The following is a 19114-nucleotide window of genomic DNA, read 5'->3' on the forward strand; positions in this document are numbered from 1 at the left end:
TAAGGAACTTGAACAGCTGATTTTGGTATCTATATGGGGTAGGGGCATCTTGGAATCCTCCATGGAAATGGAGACAAGATTGTGTTGAATGGATACTTCTAAAGGAAACTAACTGGAACTTTAGATGACTGAAAGATATTAGTATATTTACACATAGGCGTTCAGAAGTGTAAAAAAAAAAAAACAGTTGTGAGAGCTGGGTCAGAGGATTTCTTCTTCCGTATCAGTCTGGAGAATGTACCTTGGGTGGGTGGCATTTCTGGCTCTGTAGAAACATCTTCAAATGCTTTCACTTCGGGAGCAGCTTCTTCCATAGCTTCTGGTGCTTTGAAGATATTAGTATTAGACTTAGAGATTAAAAGGATCAGTAGAGACATTAATCCCATGAAGTGAATCAAATTGGTTTCTACTGCTACCTAGGCACTTCAAGAATCCAAGGAGCTGTAGACTCTCAAGAAAAGGAATCGGCTAATTAGTCTTGTTTATGACTCCTCAGTTCCTAGCACCTACCCAAAAGAGAGTCTAAGCGAGAGGAGAACAACCGAAAAGGTCAAAATATTTGAACTTTAAAAAATTATAGAATATCATGTATTGTATGAGGAGGTTACGGTACTGCAATTTTTTAAATCTCAGCTTTTTATTTATGTAAAAATATTCAAAGTGAAAAATGTGTGATGCTTCAATATAGTCCATGAGAAGGGCAAACAGGTATTCAGGACAGAATATCAATGTGATCTGGAATTATTTGCTTTAGGTGTAAGGTATCTAGTGGGCAGAGATGATATTACAGGTGAAGTGACTTCACATTATCTTCAATATTTTATTTTCAAGTCAGGATTTCCTGTAAAATATTTCTGTGACATTTAAGTCTTACTTAAAGTCAATTATTGTCTATTTGTATGGTTGTTTTTCCAGTCACTTTAACAGGAAAGCAATTCTGAATAACCGATGCATGCATGATGGCAGATACTGGAATTCCAATTCCACTGACGGTTGAATCACTTCATGTGGTACATGACCTTTGTCACATGACAGCATTGCTTCCTGCTTTAGAAGGGCATGCGTTAAGTCAGCTGTAGTTTTATAAATGCCATAGAGGCTTCCTGTTCATTTTTTCTGACTAGTCTAGTTATTTTTATTTTTAAAAGAAGAGTAACAGCCATTTTCTATTAAAGAGCATATATGGGCATTAAATATATGTGTGCTTTCTCTGCAATTCTTACAAACTATAAAGCTCAACTATCATGTGTATAAGGTCAAGATTTTTTTTTCATATCTCCTCTCAAATGACTTACTATATATGGGTAGCTGGCTAAGCATCTTCCTTGGGGATATATTTTTCTGAAAGGATTTCCTTGGCAATCATCAGGGTTTTGAAGAGATTAGTATTTTCCTGTGTGTTAGTGACAGATTTAAATATAAGAAAGTTGACTTTTTCTGCTTGTACCTGTTGGCAGTAGAGTTTTTCTCCTTTTGATAACAGGTGTCTGTTTCTCTGGAACCATGCTCTCAATGGCTTCGAGGTCTTTAAAGATATTAGTGTTTTTTTTTTTTTTTAATTGAAAAGGAAAAGGCAATGACATGACACAAAGAAAGCCAGGTATGGTAAAAGACTTTAGCTAAGTTAGAAATTTGATTGTCTTTTTAATTCTAATAGTCTATCTTTGTACACTGAATGGGTCTCAACTTGTTTGGGGTAAGCGTTAGGCAGTTCCTTGTCTTAAGAATTCTTGAGAGATGCTTTAAAGATATTAGTATTTTAGCATTAGATGTTGAATGTGAAACACTAAACATTTTGCAGACGGAGACATTTTTGTTTGTATTTTCATGACTAGAGATTTTTACCTTCAGTTGGGGGGTATTCTGGAATTTCAGGAGCAGCCTCAGGTGACTCTACCTCTGGGAAAACTTCTCTGGTTGTTTCAGGTTCTTTAAAGATATTAGTAGGATTACACTTAGAAATTGTAAAACCATCAATTACATAGTATGCATCTTGAGGATCTTAATGCCAAAGATATCCATCAGAGTTTGAAGTAGTTGAAATATACCTGTAGGTGCCGGTGGGCCTCTCTTTTTGGAAATAGTCACATATGTTTTCTCTTCTGTAATAACTTTCTTAGGTGGCTCAGGTGCTTGAAAGATATGAACACAGTTACATTTACAAATGGTGAAGAAAAATATTAGTTTCTAAAGAAAGTCCCCAAGTAAATTTCAATCAGAGTGAATCAATGGTGCTATATACCTTTTGCTACTCTGGTTTTTGCCTTTTGAGGATGAGTCACAAGTACTTTTTCTTCTATGACTGTTTCTTCGGAGGCTTCATAAACTTTAAAGATATTAGTATTTATATAATTACTGATATTTCAAGGGAGATGAAGAAGAGTATTAAGAAAAACATGATACGTAATAGACATTTATTACCCAAATTAACAACCCATAGACACAAAATTAGTGACAAACATGAGCTGACTAGGTATGACCCTCGCTCCCAGTTTGATGATAAAGGGTGCTCAGAATTTCTTTTTAATCGCGATAACAAAATTAAAGAATTTACCATATAGAGACTATATAATTTTTTTTCATTTTTCTTATTGGTAAAATTGTCATAAATTTGTGCTTAAATAATAGGGGAGATGTTGTTTTGTAAATAGAAAATTCTTTCGGTATTTGACCTGCTGAAAATCATGTGGTCCTTTCCTTTTGTAGGCACATAGTGATCTATATTTTAAAATAAAATTTAACTTTTGGCATCATTGTTTAATATAAATGGGAAAATAATTTAGAGATTAGAAGCAAAAAGAAAAATAAGACACAGGACTATAGCTCAGTGGTAGAGTGCTTGCAGGGAAATAAATGCTTAACTATTTGGTAAATAAGTCATATGGAGAGAATATAAAATTTCTTTAACTTTTACAAAGGAACATTGTCTGATAACAATAACTAATTTAAGTATAGAGTAGGTAGTCAAAGGAGGATGTGATCATATGCTTTAATTCCAAACTAGTATAAAAATGAGTTTTAATTAGAAGTTCTTTAGGTTAAAAATGGAAGATGATATGGATTGCTAACATTTTTTACTATTAAGAATATTGAGCAATGGTCTACTCAGGATACTCTACTATTTAGTTTATCTTACTATTTAGATTATTTAATACTTTTGTAGGAAAGCAAAAAAAAGCTACTTCTCTTAGGTCTTATAAATGATTGTCATTTGAACAGCATTGTCAAAATTGTAATTATTGTGAAGAATAAAAAATGCTGTTCCATTTTGATTTTACAAAATCCAATTAAAAGAATGTGATGAAGTTAAAGTTACTTCATGGTCTGAAAAAAAATGAATTGCTTTAAAGTGAAAGATGTCTATACACAGAGCAGGTTAGAAGAATTTGACAGGAAAAACAACTTTTCTGAAAAGTGAATGATTTTGTAAGCACAGGGCAGTTCAGTTGTTTGTTGTTGTTCTTGTTGGTTTGTTTGTTTTCATTTGCTTTTTGAGACAATGTCTCACTATGTAGCCCTAGCTGGCCTGGCATTCACTACGTAGACCAGGTGGTCCTCAGACTCACAGAGATCCACCTGCCTCTGCCTCCCAAATGCTGAGATTAAAGGTGTACACCACCATGCCTGGCCTGATAATTTAGTTTCTTTCTAAATTATTATTATTGCAGCCGTGAACTGTAATGCCTAGGGAGGTCCGAAGAGGGTATCAGATTCCCCTGGAACTGGAGCAAAGGATCGTTGTTAGCCACCATGAGGGTGCTGGGAATTGAACCTGGGTCCTTTGCAAGAGAAGCCAGTGCTCTTAACTGCTAAGGCATCTCCCCAACCCCACAATTTAGCTTTTAAATTGAAAAAAATAACTTTTCTGAAGCAAATAGACATTCAGATTATTGATTTTTAGTTAACAGTTTTAGCATGAATGCTCTTACACGATATTAGTATATTTACATTTGAATATTATGTAGACAGTGAATTTAAGAACACAGATGAAACAAAAGAAAACCACCATTTTTCTACACTCACTGTATATCTCTGTGTCTTCAGGAAGAACAATAGGTAATTTTTCTTCTTGGATAATTTTCTTAGGTGCCTCGGGAACTTTAAAGATATTAGTATATTAATAAGAAATATGCTACACTGACTATAAAATATAAGACACAAAGATTTAATGAAATATTTGTTCATGCTACACAATGAAAAAATAAAGAGTTGTTTCACGCTGTGATTAGTACAGTGTATACCTTTAGGTGGTGGAACTGCAGGCTTTTTAGGAACAGCTTCATGAACTTTTTCTTCTGGAACAATTTTCTTGGTTACTTCAGGGGCTTTAAAGATATTTACTTGTCTTATTTTCAAGAATATTATCATTGGGTGTAAAATATCAGGACTAACGGGTGGAATCTGCTAAGTCCAGTGTCTGAAATTTCAAGCCAGGGCAGTCTATTTGTCTCAGCTGTCTTGCTGGTGACTTATATTAGACACACTGCAGTCTTTGGGAAGAGTAGCATTTTCTATGGTTATTTAGAATGTGTTTATTTCCAGTGCCACCAGGTAGGGTTCAAAGTGAACTATATTTGGAAGAAAAGCTGAGGGATCAATATTGTTTAATTACTGCATAAGAAAAAGACCAAATTAAGAATGACTTTTTAGCTTGTGTCTTTGTGTCCAGAAGACAGCCACAAGAGGAAGAGTGGATATAATTTCTGGCATTCACCATCATCTTGTGGTACGGAGGGAAGAAAGGTTTTTCTCTTAGATTTAATGCTGGTGGTAATCATAAAAGGTAGATAGATACCTTTAGCTGCTGGAGCTTTGGGTTCTTCAGGAACACGAACTTTTTCTTCTGCCACAGTTTTCTTGGCCACCTCAGGTACTTTAAAGACAGCAGTGATAATTTCTTTTGCATTTAAACATTCATGAAGATTTTTATGATTCGTAAAGATTATAAGAGACAGATAAAGCAGAACAATATGAAATACAGACGTTGCTTTATCACACACAAGATAGCACTGACAATGAGCTGAATCTAGATAACAAATATGACAGCAAAAATCCAGGAGCATTTCTCAAGTTAGACTGACAAGAACAACTAACAGTATGTTTACACTTGGTGTTATTTCTGCTGGTTTGGGTAGAATAAATCAACTTTTTTTTTCAGTGATAACTTTCTTACATACTTCATAGACTTTGAAGATATAAACTTATATTATCTATTACATTTATATTTTTCTGCTATGAGATTCAAAGAGGTTAACAAAAATGAATTAAGGAAGGGAACTAACCACATATTTATAATATGTTTATATTTAATAGCTTAATTTTATTAATAATAAATAGGAAACCAGAGACTCATCAATAGGTACATTAGTAAAGATGTAATCAAACAGTACCAAAGAAGGGTACCTGAGGTCACACTTTGGTTAGTAGGTTTCTTTGGTTTAGATGTTTTAGGTATAAGAACAATGCCTGTTTTTGTTTTTTGGACTTGTAGCCACTTTGAAGATATGAATCCATTTTAGACATTACCCAAACACAAAACATGGAAGAAAAACACTAAGTAGAATGCAAACTTGTAAAGCAACCAAGGAGCTACTGTACATAAAGTTAGGCGAACACTGTTTCACCACTAAAATACCTTTAGCTGGTGGCTCTTTTTGAGGAACGACTTTAGTGGGCGGTTTTTTTGGAGGGATGACTTTCTCAGATATCTCAGGTCCTTCAAAGATATTAGTGTTTTGATTTAGAAGAAACTCATAAAGTATTATGAAGCAGCACTTATATTTCAATATGTTAGTACAATGAAAGCTCACAAAATGGTTTATTTTTTTTGAATTTATATTATACCTACTTCAAGAAAGATTTGCTTTTGCTATTATCTATATGGTACGTTGCTATATAACATACATATTGCATCATATCACACACATTTGCTTATGTGAAATCTGGAATTAGTGTGCAGAGAACTTATGTACGCTATAGCTTAGCCTCAGAATTTACTAGAATTGTGGTACCAATACCAACACTTCATTTACTTCCTTCCTTATCTGATGAAGATCCCATAAAGTGGCAAAAGCTTTTGGTTAGTAATTACCAGTTAGTGCACAGGCGACATGTGAACAAAGCAGTGCTGCTTGGCTTGAGCATGTAAATGTCTCAGAGAACTGAGGAGTGCCTTTCAGTGGCTGATACTTGCTAGTTATGTTGGTACCTGTGATAATCATGTAATATTCTTGGTTAGACCATAAAAAGAATTCGCACATTCATACATCGACCTGTGGAGCTAAGTCTGCATCACTCACTAATCTTTCGTCTGTGGAAAGTACAGTCCATATGTTTAATCTCTATGCAATATCAATCTTTGTGTAACACAGCTTAAACTCACGCTTTAAGTAGTTCATGAGGCTAATGCCCCAAACTGAACATGCAATGTGCTTCCCAAGGAAAGTCAGAGCAAGATAGAACAGTCTAGAACATTTACAGAATTCCCTGTACCTTTAGGTGGCAGTTTGGGTTTTTCGTAGACTTCCACTTCTTCGGCCTCTAAGAACTTGATTACCCTATGGACTTCTTCAACTTTGTGTTCTTCCTGAAACCTGCGTTCTTCTACCTTGATGAACTCCTCAACCTCATGGAACTCTTCCTCTTCGAAGTATTCTTGAACTTCATGGAACTCTTCTTTTTCAAAAGCCTCTTCCACTTTTGCTTCCACTAACTCTAATTCTATTCTTTCTTTGATTATTTCCTCTTGTTGGTAGGCAACTGATATTTTTTCTTCAAATACAGTTCTCCCTGAAAGAGCACCTACTTTAGAGATTTATTTTTTTAATCACAGAAGAAACAACGATGTAAATTCAAAAAGTAAGAAATATGATGGAAAGAAGACTTCCATGCAAAACCAAGAAATCAAAGAATTTTCCAAAAATACCTTTAGTAGTGGAAACAGCTTCCTTTTTAGGCACAGGGACTTTCTTTTCTGGAACTTTCTTTTCTGGGACTTTCTTTGGTACTTCAGGCACTTTAAAGATATAGTTTTAATATTTAAGACAATCAAGAGTAAACTTGGATATTGGAATTATAAAATAAGACATAGGGACATAAAACATGGACTGCTTAATGAAAGATAAAGGAAGTTTGGGTTTAAAAGAGAAGATGTACCTTTGGCTGGTGGAGTCTCTTTTTTCTTGGCAGGAACAGGGACTTTTTCCTCAGGAATTTTCTTTGGCACTTTAAAGATATTAGGTGCCTTAGTTAGCTGACAGTGCTCAGTAATACACATGAATAAAAACATCAGAAACAAGTGACATACAATCATCAAAATGTATAAGAAGTCTTTCTGTACTGTTGGACAACTATTTTATGGTCAGTGAGGATACTTTCCCAGACTTCTTACTTACGTTAGTAATATCCCTGGAAGCTAACATGTGTCCACAGAGAAACTGTGCTATTATTATTATTTTATGGATATGAGTGTATTGCCTGCATGTATGTAAGTGCACCAGTGCTGTGTAATACCTATGGAGGTCAGAAAAGGATATTGGAATCTCCTGGAACTGGAGTTACAGGTGGTTGTTAGCTGTCATGTGGGTACTTGGACTCAAACCCAGGTCCTCGGCAAGAGCAGCCTCTGCCCTTAACCTCTGAGCTATCTTTCCAATCCCCTGAAACTGTGATATTTTTAAAATAGGGGTTTCCATACTGGACCTACACTATTTTTAATTTGATAAAGAATTTTTTTGAAATGATTATTAGAGTACTTAACTCAGACCTAGGCCTTACAATCTTTGGGCACTATTTTATTTACTGAAGAGTCTGTTGTGATAAGGACAGTATACTCTAATTGCTGTCTGCAGCTTTAATTAAACAAGGAAGCAATGAGAAATAGTAATTTTATAATAACTGAATTTCAGGTTATATAATAAAAACAACAGAAAGCTTTTTAAAATTGTTACTATCCAAGTATCACAACAGATTTTTTTTTGTATAAAAGAGTAACATAGTAAATATTATAAAGCATAATAAAATGTTACTTATATAATGGAATAAAATCTAGGAAGAAAAGGGATAAAAGGATTAATTATTATGTACATAAATATAGAAATATAGTCTCACATCAATTTTTTGTTGTCTTTTTTCTTTTTCTTTTCTTTTTTTTTTTTTGACAGGGTCTCCCTAGTCAAAGCCTGCCTGGAAGTCACATTATGGACCAGGGTGGCCTTGATCTTCCGGAGATCCACCTGACTCTGCCTCCTGAGGGTTGGGATTAAAGGTGTGTGCCACCACGCCCAGTGTCTCACATCAAATTTTTTAGCTATTTAAAGCAAGAGACTTCTAAAATAATGTACATGGTGCATACGTGAGGATCCATTATTCATCAGTGAACAGTCCAGAAAAGCTAAAGAAATGGAATAAACTGCGTTTTTACTTGTCATTAGTCAGTTTGCTACTTTAATTACTCTCAGGAAGAAGTAAAAGAAGCACTTTCTAGAAAGAAAAATCAATGAGAATTTAAGGCATTTATCAGGATTTGCTGTACCTTTAGCGGGTGGCGCCTCCACTTTTTTAGGAACAGGAGTAGGTGCTTCAGGTACTGTTTTCTTAACCACTTCAGGCACTTAAAAGATATGTTATGGACATTTTGAAAAAAAACATGCAATTAACAGAACAACACCCAAGCACCAAAATTTAAACAAAACAGCACAAAACATTGATTTGTTTTAAGAAGATGCTGGCTATTTAAATGATAGTTCTGTCTATGGAATAGGGCTCTGGAAGATGAAGTCTATCACTTAGAAGTCCTATGAGCAAACATTATAATAATTTTGCAAAATACTTCAAAGTCTTCAGGATAAATGGTTGAGTTATTGCAAAAAGTGCACACTCTCACCACACAGACTTATCCTGCATTAAAACGGAAAACGAGGACTTGTAATCTAGGTGGAAGGATTAAAGGGTGATAGAAATGCCCTTTCTCATGTATGGTTTACTGCAGATGAATTAGAAAAAGTTAGAGAAAAAATAGGGACACATCTTCAGCTACCAGGAATAAATATGCTTCAGTTCTCATTGGTATGCGATGAGAAAATACACTGCTAGATATTAGAGGATATCTAATGCGGTGAGAAAATATACTGCTGGATATTGGAGAAATTCTGAGGAAGATCTGAAGGACCAAGTGTTTTGAATATCTAATTCAGAAAAGCCTCTGTACCTCTAGGGGGCTCCACTACCACCTCTTCCTCCTCCTCCTCCTCCTCCTTCTCTTCCTCCTCTATGCTAGGTGGTTCTTCTGGGATCTCTTCCTGAGTAGCTTCTTCAGGTTCCTCAAACACTTTAAAAAGATGGTTTTGTAAATCATTTTAAAAGCTCTTGAATGTTAGATTAAAATGATATCTTCAAAAGCCATTCAGCCTTCTAAATGCTTGTGAAGACTCATTAATCCATGAAAACAATCTACTGAGTACAGTGTTTGGAACTGGAAAGAACCCCAGATTATTAGTTGGAATTATTGGAATTATTAGTTTTATGAAGGTGGAAGTAGTTCAGGAGTAGAAATAAGATTTTTCTGTTCTGGTTAGTTGCCTATACCTGAGATTTCTCTGGGCTAAGTTTATTCCACCACCACCACTCAAGGCATTTGGTGAGAAATTCCCACAGTATATACACACAAGATAAAACACTGACATTTCACAGAATTGGTTAATAAAAGAAGAATGAAGAGGTTTGTGGCTCCATTTATGTTTTCCATTGAAATAGTAAGAAATAAAAGGACTAAATATGCCAGAATGAGAATCAAGGAATCAGCTGGCTGCCCAATTTCTTTTAGGTAAATAATACTTTCTATGAGAGTTAGAACATGTCTATTTTTCAGGGGTGAAACATGCATTACCTCCTTCAACTGTAAGACAGTAAGACAAGGATCACTTTGAAAAGCTGTTTTCTTAGAAAGTTATCTACCTTCAGCTGGTGGAACTTCCTCTTCTTTGGGAGGAATGATTCGTCTTTCTTCCACTTTCTTTGGTACCTCAGGAACTTAAAAGATATCGATTGTTTTAGGCACTTAAATTTCAAGAGCTGAAGAAGCATACATAAAGACCAAGCTTCTTGTTTTCAACAGGAGAGCGTAAATATCACAACATACAGAAACAAGACGAAACATGGAAGTTTTGTAGAACTGGTTAGTGAAAGAATAAAGAGGCTGTGGGTCTGTTCAAGAGAGTCTATCTTCTACAGCTGGAGAAGAGCATTCCAGGGACTGATTCCTTAGTCACTTCTTGCTCTTTAAAGATACAGAACACCTGCCATTTTATTTTTTAGAAATAACACACATAAACTAACATAAACTGGAAAGTAGACACAACACCAGCGTGGGTGCAAAAGAGTCACAAGTGACAAATGTCGATGACAGACTACAGAACCTAAACATGTATGTATGAACATGGCTGCTCATCCATATGGAAGACACCACAGTTCAACATCTGTGTGACCAATGGTCTGTACCTTTGGCAGGAGGAGCCACTGTTTTCTTAAGGCCAGGGGGAGGCACCTTCTTTTCTGGTTCAGGTTTCTTAGGTACCACAGGAACTTTAAAGATATTTTTAAATTCAGTTTCACAAACAAGAAGACAATAGACACAACAATAAGTCATAAGTCATATTAACAAATATTGAATGGGATGTTTTGATTTGATGGGTGAAGAAAAGAAACTCATTTTGGGAGTGCAAGAACATTAGAGGTGATGTACCTTTGGCAGGAGGAGCCTCCTCTTTCTTGGGCACAACCACTTTCTTTTCTGGTACTTTCTTCTTGACCTCAGGCACTTTAAAGACATCATTTCATGATGAGAATTTATTTTGAAGAACAAGAAAGAAAGCAAGAAGTCCACACATGGGAAGACAAACATGCAATGTTCACTTAGGATAGGGATGGAACATGACTTGGAGACCTAAATGGGGATGTGACTGGGATTTGTAGGGCAAAGGATCAGCAAACTGTTGATTAGCTAAGGCCAGATGCTCTCATCTTATCTGCTTAATTTCTGCTGAGAGTTTAATCATTATCCATAAAATAATATATGACTATACAGCCAGGCAGAAACATTACACTTAATTTAAATGTTGATGCCATAGCCTTTTCCAGGAAATATTATTGTACTTTAAGGAATAAATATATTTCCTAGGTACTGTACTATATATACATAGATACTATACATAGGTTCTATGATCAGATTTATGATGTTAAATCTGAATTTTCTTCATTCAATAATAGAATACTTTCATACCTTGTTTTATTTTACCTTTATAATTCCTGAGCCTATTGGGACTCATATGAGAACTCATTGGGACTCATTTAGGAAAAAAAATCTAAAGCTCATAATGGTTAGCCTCTCTCAGAGTAATACAGCAAGGTACGAAGTCAAGGTTAAAATCAAAACTTGTTGGGCTACCATAAGCTGTTACTCAGTGTTACAGCTGTTACAGCTACCATAAGCTGTTACTCAGTGTTTTGATAAATATACCAATCTTTTCAATCTGGTGTCACAAAGGCACTTATATTAATGACTGAAGGATGAAATTTATCAACATTCAATCATGCTCTTTTTTGAAACAGACCCTCATGATATAGTCCTGGCTGGTCTGGAACTCACTATGTAGAACACGCTGGCCTCAAATTCTGAGAGAGCCACCTGTTTCTACCTCCCAAATGATGGGATTTAAAGGCATGTGCCACTATACTTGGTCTATTCATACATTTTGTAGGCAAAAATTTCCCTATAGACAATTTAGCTTTATAAAATATCTACATGAAAAAAATATGTGGTTTATTAAAATTAGAGAAAGTCAAGTAGAATTTGTGTGGCAATTTAATGACAATACTGTCTTTAACTTTTTTTTGGAAAAACTATTTATGCAAAGTATCTATGGAAAAAAATGGCTATCAGCATCCTGAACAGTTTTAGAAGTAAAAGTGTGGCTATCCATTTTATAAGTATAATTTTTCTGAAACCCAGTTCCATGCTAACTTATCTGGTAAAGCTGTGGTGAAGAATGCGTATTCATTTTGGGGAGGAATACCTTTGGGAGCTGGTGGAGGCTCCACTTTTTTAGGAACAGGAACAGGGACTTTCTTCTCAGGCACAGTTTTCTTTGGCACTTAAAAACATTTCATTTAAAGACATTAAGAACCACACACAATATTGTATATATAATGAAAAGGCACATGGGGCTGAGATCACAACATAGCATGAATGTTACAATAGACAGACACATAAAGCAGACATGGTAAGAAGACGACATTGGAATGTTTTCTAAGATTTTGATGACAACACAATAAAGCATCATAGATAAAATTAGAGACGAATAAAAAGATGGAAAGGCAGAATTCAACATGAAAGGCCTTGATTCTGAGAAGAACTGGTGTACCTGGAGCAGGTACTGGCACTTTGGGTTTAACTTCTGGAAGAACTTCCTCTTCCTCAGGTACAATTTCTTCTTCCTCAGGTACAAATTCTTCCTCTTCGGGAGGAGCTTCCTCCTCCTCCTCAGGAGGAACTTCTTCAGGTAGAACTTCCTCTTCCTCAGCTAGTATTTCCTCTTCCTCAGGTAGAACTTCCTCTTCAGGAGCAATTTCTTCCTCAAATGGAACATCCTCTTCCTGAGGTAGAGCTACAGGAACTGGGACTGCTTCCCTTTTCTTTGGCACTTTAAAGATATTTATTCAATTGCACAGGCGTTATTTTATGTAAAATATTTACGACAGTGGGACAACACAGAAAAGTAAGGATTCTGTGATCATAAATCAGCAGTTACCACTAACACACAGCATCAAGCATCTGTAATTAGGGAAGCAATGTAACAGCAGTTAAATTGCCTGGTTCTGACAGAGATTAATGTACCTGTGGGTGGCGGAGCCGCCATCTTTTTCAGAATAGGTGTTGGTTTCTTTTCTTCTGTGATGAGCTTCTTGGGCACCTCTGGCACTTTAAAGATACTGTCTTTAAGAATGTGTCCTTTTACAATGTCTTACAGCCATAGATATGATAAAGAATCATAAAATATGGAACACATTTTTTATAAGACACTTTCAAAAACATGTATTAGTATAGGGACATTTTCCTGTTGAATGCACATAAATGTGAGCCCCCCTTTGTAATTTGAATGAGGAAAAGATATACCTTTTGCAGGTGGAGCCTCTGGTTTCTTAGGGGCAGGAACTGGCACCTTCTTCTCGGGCACAGGCTTCTTGGGTACCTCCGGGACTTTAAAGAAATGATTTAGGGAAACATTTTATACAACATAAAAATATTGAGTCCAGGCATAGTCTCAGAAAAGTTAAGACATAAAAAGCAAACAAAGAAACGCCAAGAAGCATTTTATTTTAAAGATAAATTTTTTCTTAAAGAAATGACATTAAAGATTTGTATCCCTAAAGAAATATGATTGAAGCACTTTTTATTCTCATATAAATATAAAATAAAAATGTGTGACATTGCATGTTCACATACCTTTGGCTGGTGGGGCTTCTACCTTTTTAGGAACAGGTGTGGGCACTTTTTCCTCTGGTACAGGCTTCTTGGGAACCTCAGGAACTTTAAAGATAGCAAATAAGGTTAATGTCACATTTTTCACAAACACATAGAATCTAGTGTTTTAAAGACAATTAAATCATCATAGATATTGCAACAATTTCACTTTAAGATAGAAAATAGTTATAGCCACAAAACAAAGTGATAGAAATAGGCAAAAGTTAAAATAAAAATAAACACAGAGCAATGATGAGGATAACACAGAAAGCCTGGTGAGAGGCTTTGGCCATTTTGATAGTATGGGTTTAGTGTTCACCAGGACTTTTCCATTGAAGAGGAAGACACAAACATTAAGCACAAGCATGCTTTGATGGCCAAATTTAGAGATGAATATGTGGTAACCTGTTTCTGTGACAGGCTGAGTGGTTTTGATCTGACATTAATACTATGTATATTGTTCGGGGAAAGCATTACTATGATTCACCAAGTTATACCAATGGGCAAATGACTACAGTAGTCCACTGATGGACTGGCAAGAGCTGTACCTTTTGTTGGTGGAGCCTTCTCTTTCTTAGGAATTGGAACAGGAACCTTCTCCTCTGGCTTCTTAGGCATCTCAGGTACTTTAAAGACATTTTAAAATTAGTTTCTAACTATGAGTAACAATTCAGCCACATAAAGCACATTTAATGTTTTCAGCAATATATAATGGCACAGACAGGGTTTTATAGTCAGAAGAGAGGTAACTATTAGAAGACAGTAAGCCTTTCTGTCATGTGAGTGGTGGACTACCTTTTGCTGGTGGTGCTTCCTTCTTTTTGGGAACAGGAACAGGTTTCTTCTCTTCTGCAGCACGTTTCTTGGGTACCTCAGGCACTTTAAAGATAGTATTAAGGTTTTTGAAAATGTTGCAGAGGCGATATAAAATGTGAAAAGCAACCCCAGATACCATACTTTAGAATCTAAAAATGTCTGCTGCTAACAGAAGCGCAATTGGCTATTGGTGCCAACAAGCCCCAGGTCTGACCAAGTCAGACACCCAAACTCCAGTGACGTTGCTTTATCCCCCTTCGGAGGAGGCTGCATCTACCTTTGACTGGTGTCACTGGAACCACTTCTTCCTCAGTTATCAGCTCCTCCTCTTCGTGAACGTACTCTTCTTCTTCATGAATGTACTCTTCATGAATGTACTCTTCTTCATGAATGTATGCTTCTTCTTCATGAACATATTCCTCCTCTTCCTCTACAATGTATTCTTCTTCATGGGTTTCAACTTCTTCTTCGAAGGTGATTTCTGGTTCTCGCTTCTTTGGCAGTTCTGGCACTTTAAAGATAATATCTTTAAGTTGAATGTTTTCCAGTTACTCAATAACATTAAGACATTCGAGGGACAAGGGCCCATTGATAATAAAGGAAAGGATAGGCTTTAACTTTCCCGCAAAGACCTTCACACATAGAACTGAACATGAATTAAACAGCAAAGATGCAAACACACTAAAGCCAGCAGTGGGGAATACCTCGAGCTGGAGCTGCCACTTCTTTTTTAGGGGCAGGGACTTTTGCTTCTGGGACAACTCTCTTGGGCTTCATGGGCACTTGAAATATTAAGTATAGGATAATTTTAGAGTCAGACACTAGCTAGCCTTTCTGTACTTTAAACAGAATTATTTTGTAGCTGTCTCTAATATAATATACAATTTGTTCATCATAAGAAACTTTCTGTTTTTCATGGGAAAAATTATGAATCTCATAGAAATAGAAATGTACAGAAGTGCTTGAATAAGTTTTCAGTAGCAGAGCCCAAATACGAATGATATTTGTGTCCAAATGCTTCTGCTCATAGGAAACATCCTTTAAAAAAAGCCAGACTTACTTCCGGATAAATATGCTTTCTGAAATTACAAGGAAGTTTCTTAATATAAATCAGAAAAACTTGGGTATTGGTGTAGAATCAATAGTTATCAAATTTCAGTGAACAGTAGCGTATCATCACATCAGTTTAGCTGAATCAGGAATATGCCAAATGGTCACTGATTTCAAATAAAAATATTCTAGTTTACATATATCATGGGGCAAGACACAGCCACTGCATAAGAGGCTATAGAAATATTTAAAAATAATTTTTTGAAACATAACATTGTCTTATCCTGTATTCTGGTGTCCTTTTTCACAGTCAACACCCTCTTAACAATTAATTTAAAAGACGCACAAAAAAGTAAAAACTTTACGTGAATTTCTAAAGAGACGTGAAAGAGCACAGCCTAAGAAGGAAATTGCTATACCTTTAGCAGCTGGTTCAGTCACCTGCTGTTGTTCACGTTTGGTAATTGAAATATGTATTTTTTCTTCAACAATTTTCTTTGGTTCTTCGGGTGCTTTAAAGATATTAATTATTAAAGGTCATTAAAATGAATCCCATAAATGTCATGAAATAAATGTTCACAAAAACCTATGGCACATAAGAATTGGCAAAGACAATTTACGCAGTAAAAACAGAGAACAACAGACAAGGTAGCAAGTCATGTTGACATTTCGACAGCACAGTGGTAATGACATTGCTCTACGTGGTTGCTCTGGACGGTACCTTTGGGTGGTAGAGGTTTGAGCTTCTTAGGAATGGGCACAGGCACTTTTTCTTCAGGGACAGCTTTCTTCAGCACTTTAAAATACCAACAGCAAGAGATTTAAAAACCTGAACCAGAGTTCTCAAGGACAAGAATGAAAAGTTAAGAAACATACAGCATAACAGTCCCAAAGACACAGCTTACACACAGCCACTCCGACATGTGCACAGCAGACAGACACGTAGGAAAACCAAAGGATTCATAAGTGATAATGTTGTCCTTGCCCTACCTTTTTTTGGTGGGGCCTTGGGTTTTGCAGGAACTGGTTCTTCTTGGGCAGGTTTCACTGGAAGAGGCTTCTCAGGTTCTTTAAAAGTATATACAAAGTGTTTAATGTTAGACTGTAGAGCACAAATGAAAAATACTTCTTAAATGGAATCGAGATATTAAAATAATAGTTCTTAATATGTCCACAGGGCATCTACAGTCTCTAGATGTAAGAATTAGAGGTCCAAGTAGAATATACTCTGGGAGGCTCTCAGCAAGTTTATATTTCCCTTTCCTCTTTGCCATTTACTTCAACCAGGTGATTATAACTCATAAATTCTCATTTCATTTCAGACAAATGATGGCTGAAATGTCTCTACCCTGAGCACTGGTGTTTAATTCCATCTATAAAACTATGCAGAATGTTCTCAAACAAACAACCGAGTAAGTGAAAGGATACTGATTCATTTTAAAACTCTAGTTAGAATTTATTGAGTAAAATAAGGAAATTGGAGTCAGAGCTATGTGCTTACACATGTGATCTTCATTAGGTAAGAGCACAGTCCCTTCATTGTTACCCTAAAAGCAATCAGTGTTATATTTCGTTCCTGGGGGCCCTCAGGGTAGTGAAGCTTACAATAACCTTAAGATTTACAGAGATTGTTTTTCCTAGAACTAATTAAAGAAAACAAATATTTTGAATTTACTAAGTGATGTAATTTTCTTCCCAAGATTCCTTGAGTATCCCGATTAAAAAAAATTTTTATTTATTATTTTTATGTGTATGGCATATTGCCTGTATGTAGGTAAGAGCACCCATGTCATGCAATGCCCACGGAGGTCAGATGAGGCTGTGTGATCCCCTGGGACTGGAGTTACGGACTGTTGTTAACTGCCATGTGGGTGCTGGGATTCGAATCCAGGTTTTCTGCAAGAACAACCAGTGTTCTTAACCACTGAGCCATCTCTCCAGCCCCAAGGGGTGTCCCGATTTTGATCCTGTTCTGGTGGAGTCTGTGCACATCTAATGTGGTCTTGGTTTTGCAGCTGGGATCCTACCTGTGATGTATTCTTCGTACTCCCTATCCTCTTCATAACGCTCAGCTGTGCGCTCTGCATACTCTTCATATTCTTCGGCAGCCTCATACTCCCCAAATTCCTTATAATCCTCATATTCTTCATAATCTTCATAGTCTTCCTCCCGGTATTCTGAAACAGTCTCCTCTTCTCTGGTGTAAGACCATTTTTTCTCTTCTGTCACAGTAACTTCTAGAATAATATTGATACCAGGCAGCTTTTATTTAAAGTGTATGTAGTGACAATATTTTGATCTCATTCCTTTATGATGGTTTCATGCACTGGCTATCTGATTGCCTGTTGCTGGTCAAAGCATCATAAATTGTACATTTACTAACTATGAGGTCAAATGTTCACATCTTTGACTTTAGTCAGCCATAGCCAGGCAAGTATAGGTGTCAAATTGGTAACTAGCAAAGAGACACAGAGCTTCATGCTTTCAATTATTTAACAAAAGCACAATTTACCTTTGGTGAGATGAGGTTCTTTCTTTGGAACTTCAATGGATACTTTTTCTTCTTTAACAGCTTGTTTTCTGAGTTCAGTCACTTTAAAAGAGCAATTATTAAAAGTAAATTGCAAGAGTCTGGAAATAAATTTGTGTTAAGAGAAATGTTTGAAAAACCCAAGAACAAAATCAAACATGATGCTCTTTGAAACTTTCCACTTAAGTGGCAAGAAAAATCAATAGGCCCCAAATGGATGTTATATCATAAACCTATGAATACATCTCTCTAAGTTGTTTAATGCTTCCAAGATGCTAAAGAAATTCATGATCAAGTAGAATTTACAAGACATTTGAAAAAGACAAGCAGTAAAACTACTACCAAATGAAATGCAACATCAGAGAGAAATTTGGATTACACACATTACACAATAATTCTAAGGTGTTTTCACAAGTCCTATTGGCACAATGTAGAAAACTGAAGATTAAAAAATTAAAAATTTCATCAAAGATTGCCACATAAAACAAACATTAAGACAGATGAGTTTAATATATGGAACAAACAGACACATGAGATGTCGAATACATCTTAAAGCAAACTATGTATATTTTGGGTAATTTACAATGTCTTTGGGGGGAAGTACTTTCTGGAGCTCACATGTTTAGTTATGAAGTAATACGGAACAGCCTACTCATTTTATTTACTTTATAATCTGTATTTGAACTATTTTCTCCAATGATTCCTGTGCTACTAGATTAGTTCTAACACCTAGATGCTTGCTTTCATTTCTTTAAAGAGTGGGTGTACCTTTGGCTGGTGGTTCCTCCTCTCTTCTAGGTTTGAGTTTTGGAAATCTTTCTTCTGGGGCAACTTTCTTAGGCTTCTCTGGCACTTTAAAGACAGATTTCACTTTAAGGAATTGGTTTCCTCATTCAAACCACAAAAAGGTGATCATACAGTAGTAACCCAAACATAAAATTTCAAACATTTGACACGGTTTTAAAGGAAGACAATAACCTCCCACCCCTGTGCCCATAAGCAGTGTATTATGAAGTGGAAAAGATAAGGAAGGCAGACACATAGGAAGGCTGAGGTACCTCTTGCTCTTGGAGGTTCTTCTTTTTTAGTTACAGCCATAACAACTTTTTCTTCCTGAGTAATTTTCATGTGCCTCTCAGTCACTTGAAAGATAATTTTAAGATTAGGGTGCTATATCATTTGGAGCGGAAATGATATAT

The 19114-nt window shown here is 35.9% G+C and overlaps 1 protein-coding gene across 2 annotated transcripts in view; it reads right to left on the minus strand.

Moving 5' to 3' along the window:
• Ttn (titin) overlaps positions 1 to 19114 on the minus strand; it is a 278254-nt gene that overhangs the window by 134189 nt on the left and 124951 nt on the right. For both annotated transcript variants that reach the window (XM_017794905.1, XM_017794904.1), the window contains 32 exons: positions 18974 to 19057; positions 18684 to 18767; positions 17898 to 17978; positions 17413 to 17622; positions 16376 to 16453; positions 16107 to 16181; positions 15805 to 15897; positions 15040 to 15117; positions 14613 to 14846; positions 14315 to 14398; positions 14068 to 14145; positions 13502 to 13585; positions 13172 to 13255; positions 12893 to 12976; positions 12420 to 12698; positions 12072 to 12149; positions 10742 to 10816; positions 10498 to 10581; positions 9955 to 10029; positions 9209 to 9328; positions 8534 to 8611; positions 7156 to 7224; positions 6926 to 7015; positions 6493 to 6789; positions 5636 to 5716; positions 4796 to 4873; positions 4242 to 4325; positions 4024 to 4098; positions 2243 to 2326; positions 2049 to 2132; positions 1846 to 1929; positions 242 to 325 (listed from right to left, as the gene is read on the minus strand). In XM_017794905.1, coding sequence (XP_017650394.1) covers positions 242 to 325; positions 1846 to 1929; positions 2049 to 2132; positions 2243 to 2326; positions 4024 to 4098; positions 4242 to 4325; positions 4796 to 4873; positions 5636 to 5716; positions 6493 to 6789; positions 6926 to 7015; positions 7156 to 7224; positions 8534 to 8611; positions 9209 to 9328; positions 9955 to 10029; positions 10498 to 10581; positions 10742 to 10816; positions 12072 to 12149; positions 12420 to 12698; positions 12893 to 12976; positions 13172 to 13255; positions 13502 to 13585; positions 14068 to 14145; positions 14315 to 14398; positions 14613 to 14846; positions 15040 to 15117; positions 15805 to 15897; positions 16107 to 16181; positions 16376 to 16453; positions 17413 to 17622; positions 17898 to 17978; positions 18684 to 18767; positions 18974 to 19057 — 3330 coding nt within the window. The remainder of the gene's footprint in view (positions 1 to 241; positions 326 to 1845; positions 1930 to 2048; positions 2133 to 2242; positions 2327 to 4023; positions 4099 to 4241; positions 4326 to 4795; positions 4874 to 5635; positions 5717 to 6492; positions 6790 to 6925; positions 7016 to 7155; positions 7225 to 8533; positions 8612 to 9208; positions 9329 to 9954; positions 10030 to 10497; positions 10582 to 10741; positions 10817 to 12071; positions 12150 to 12419; positions 12699 to 12892; positions 12977 to 13171; positions 13256 to 13501; positions 13586 to 14067; positions 14146 to 14314; positions 14399 to 14612; positions 14847 to 15039; positions 15118 to 15804; positions 15898 to 16106; positions 16182 to 16375; positions 16454 to 17412; positions 17623 to 17897; positions 17979 to 18683; positions 18768 to 18973; positions 19058 to 19114) is intronic.

This window comes from Nannospalax galili, unplaced genomic scaffold (assembly GCF_000622305.1).
Source record: "Nannospalax galili isolate Female #2095 unplaced genomic scaffold, S.galili_v1.0 scaffold346, whole genome shotgun sequence".
NCBI lineage: Eukaryota > Metazoa > Chordata > Mammalia > Rodentia > Spalacidae > Nannospalax > Nannospalax galili.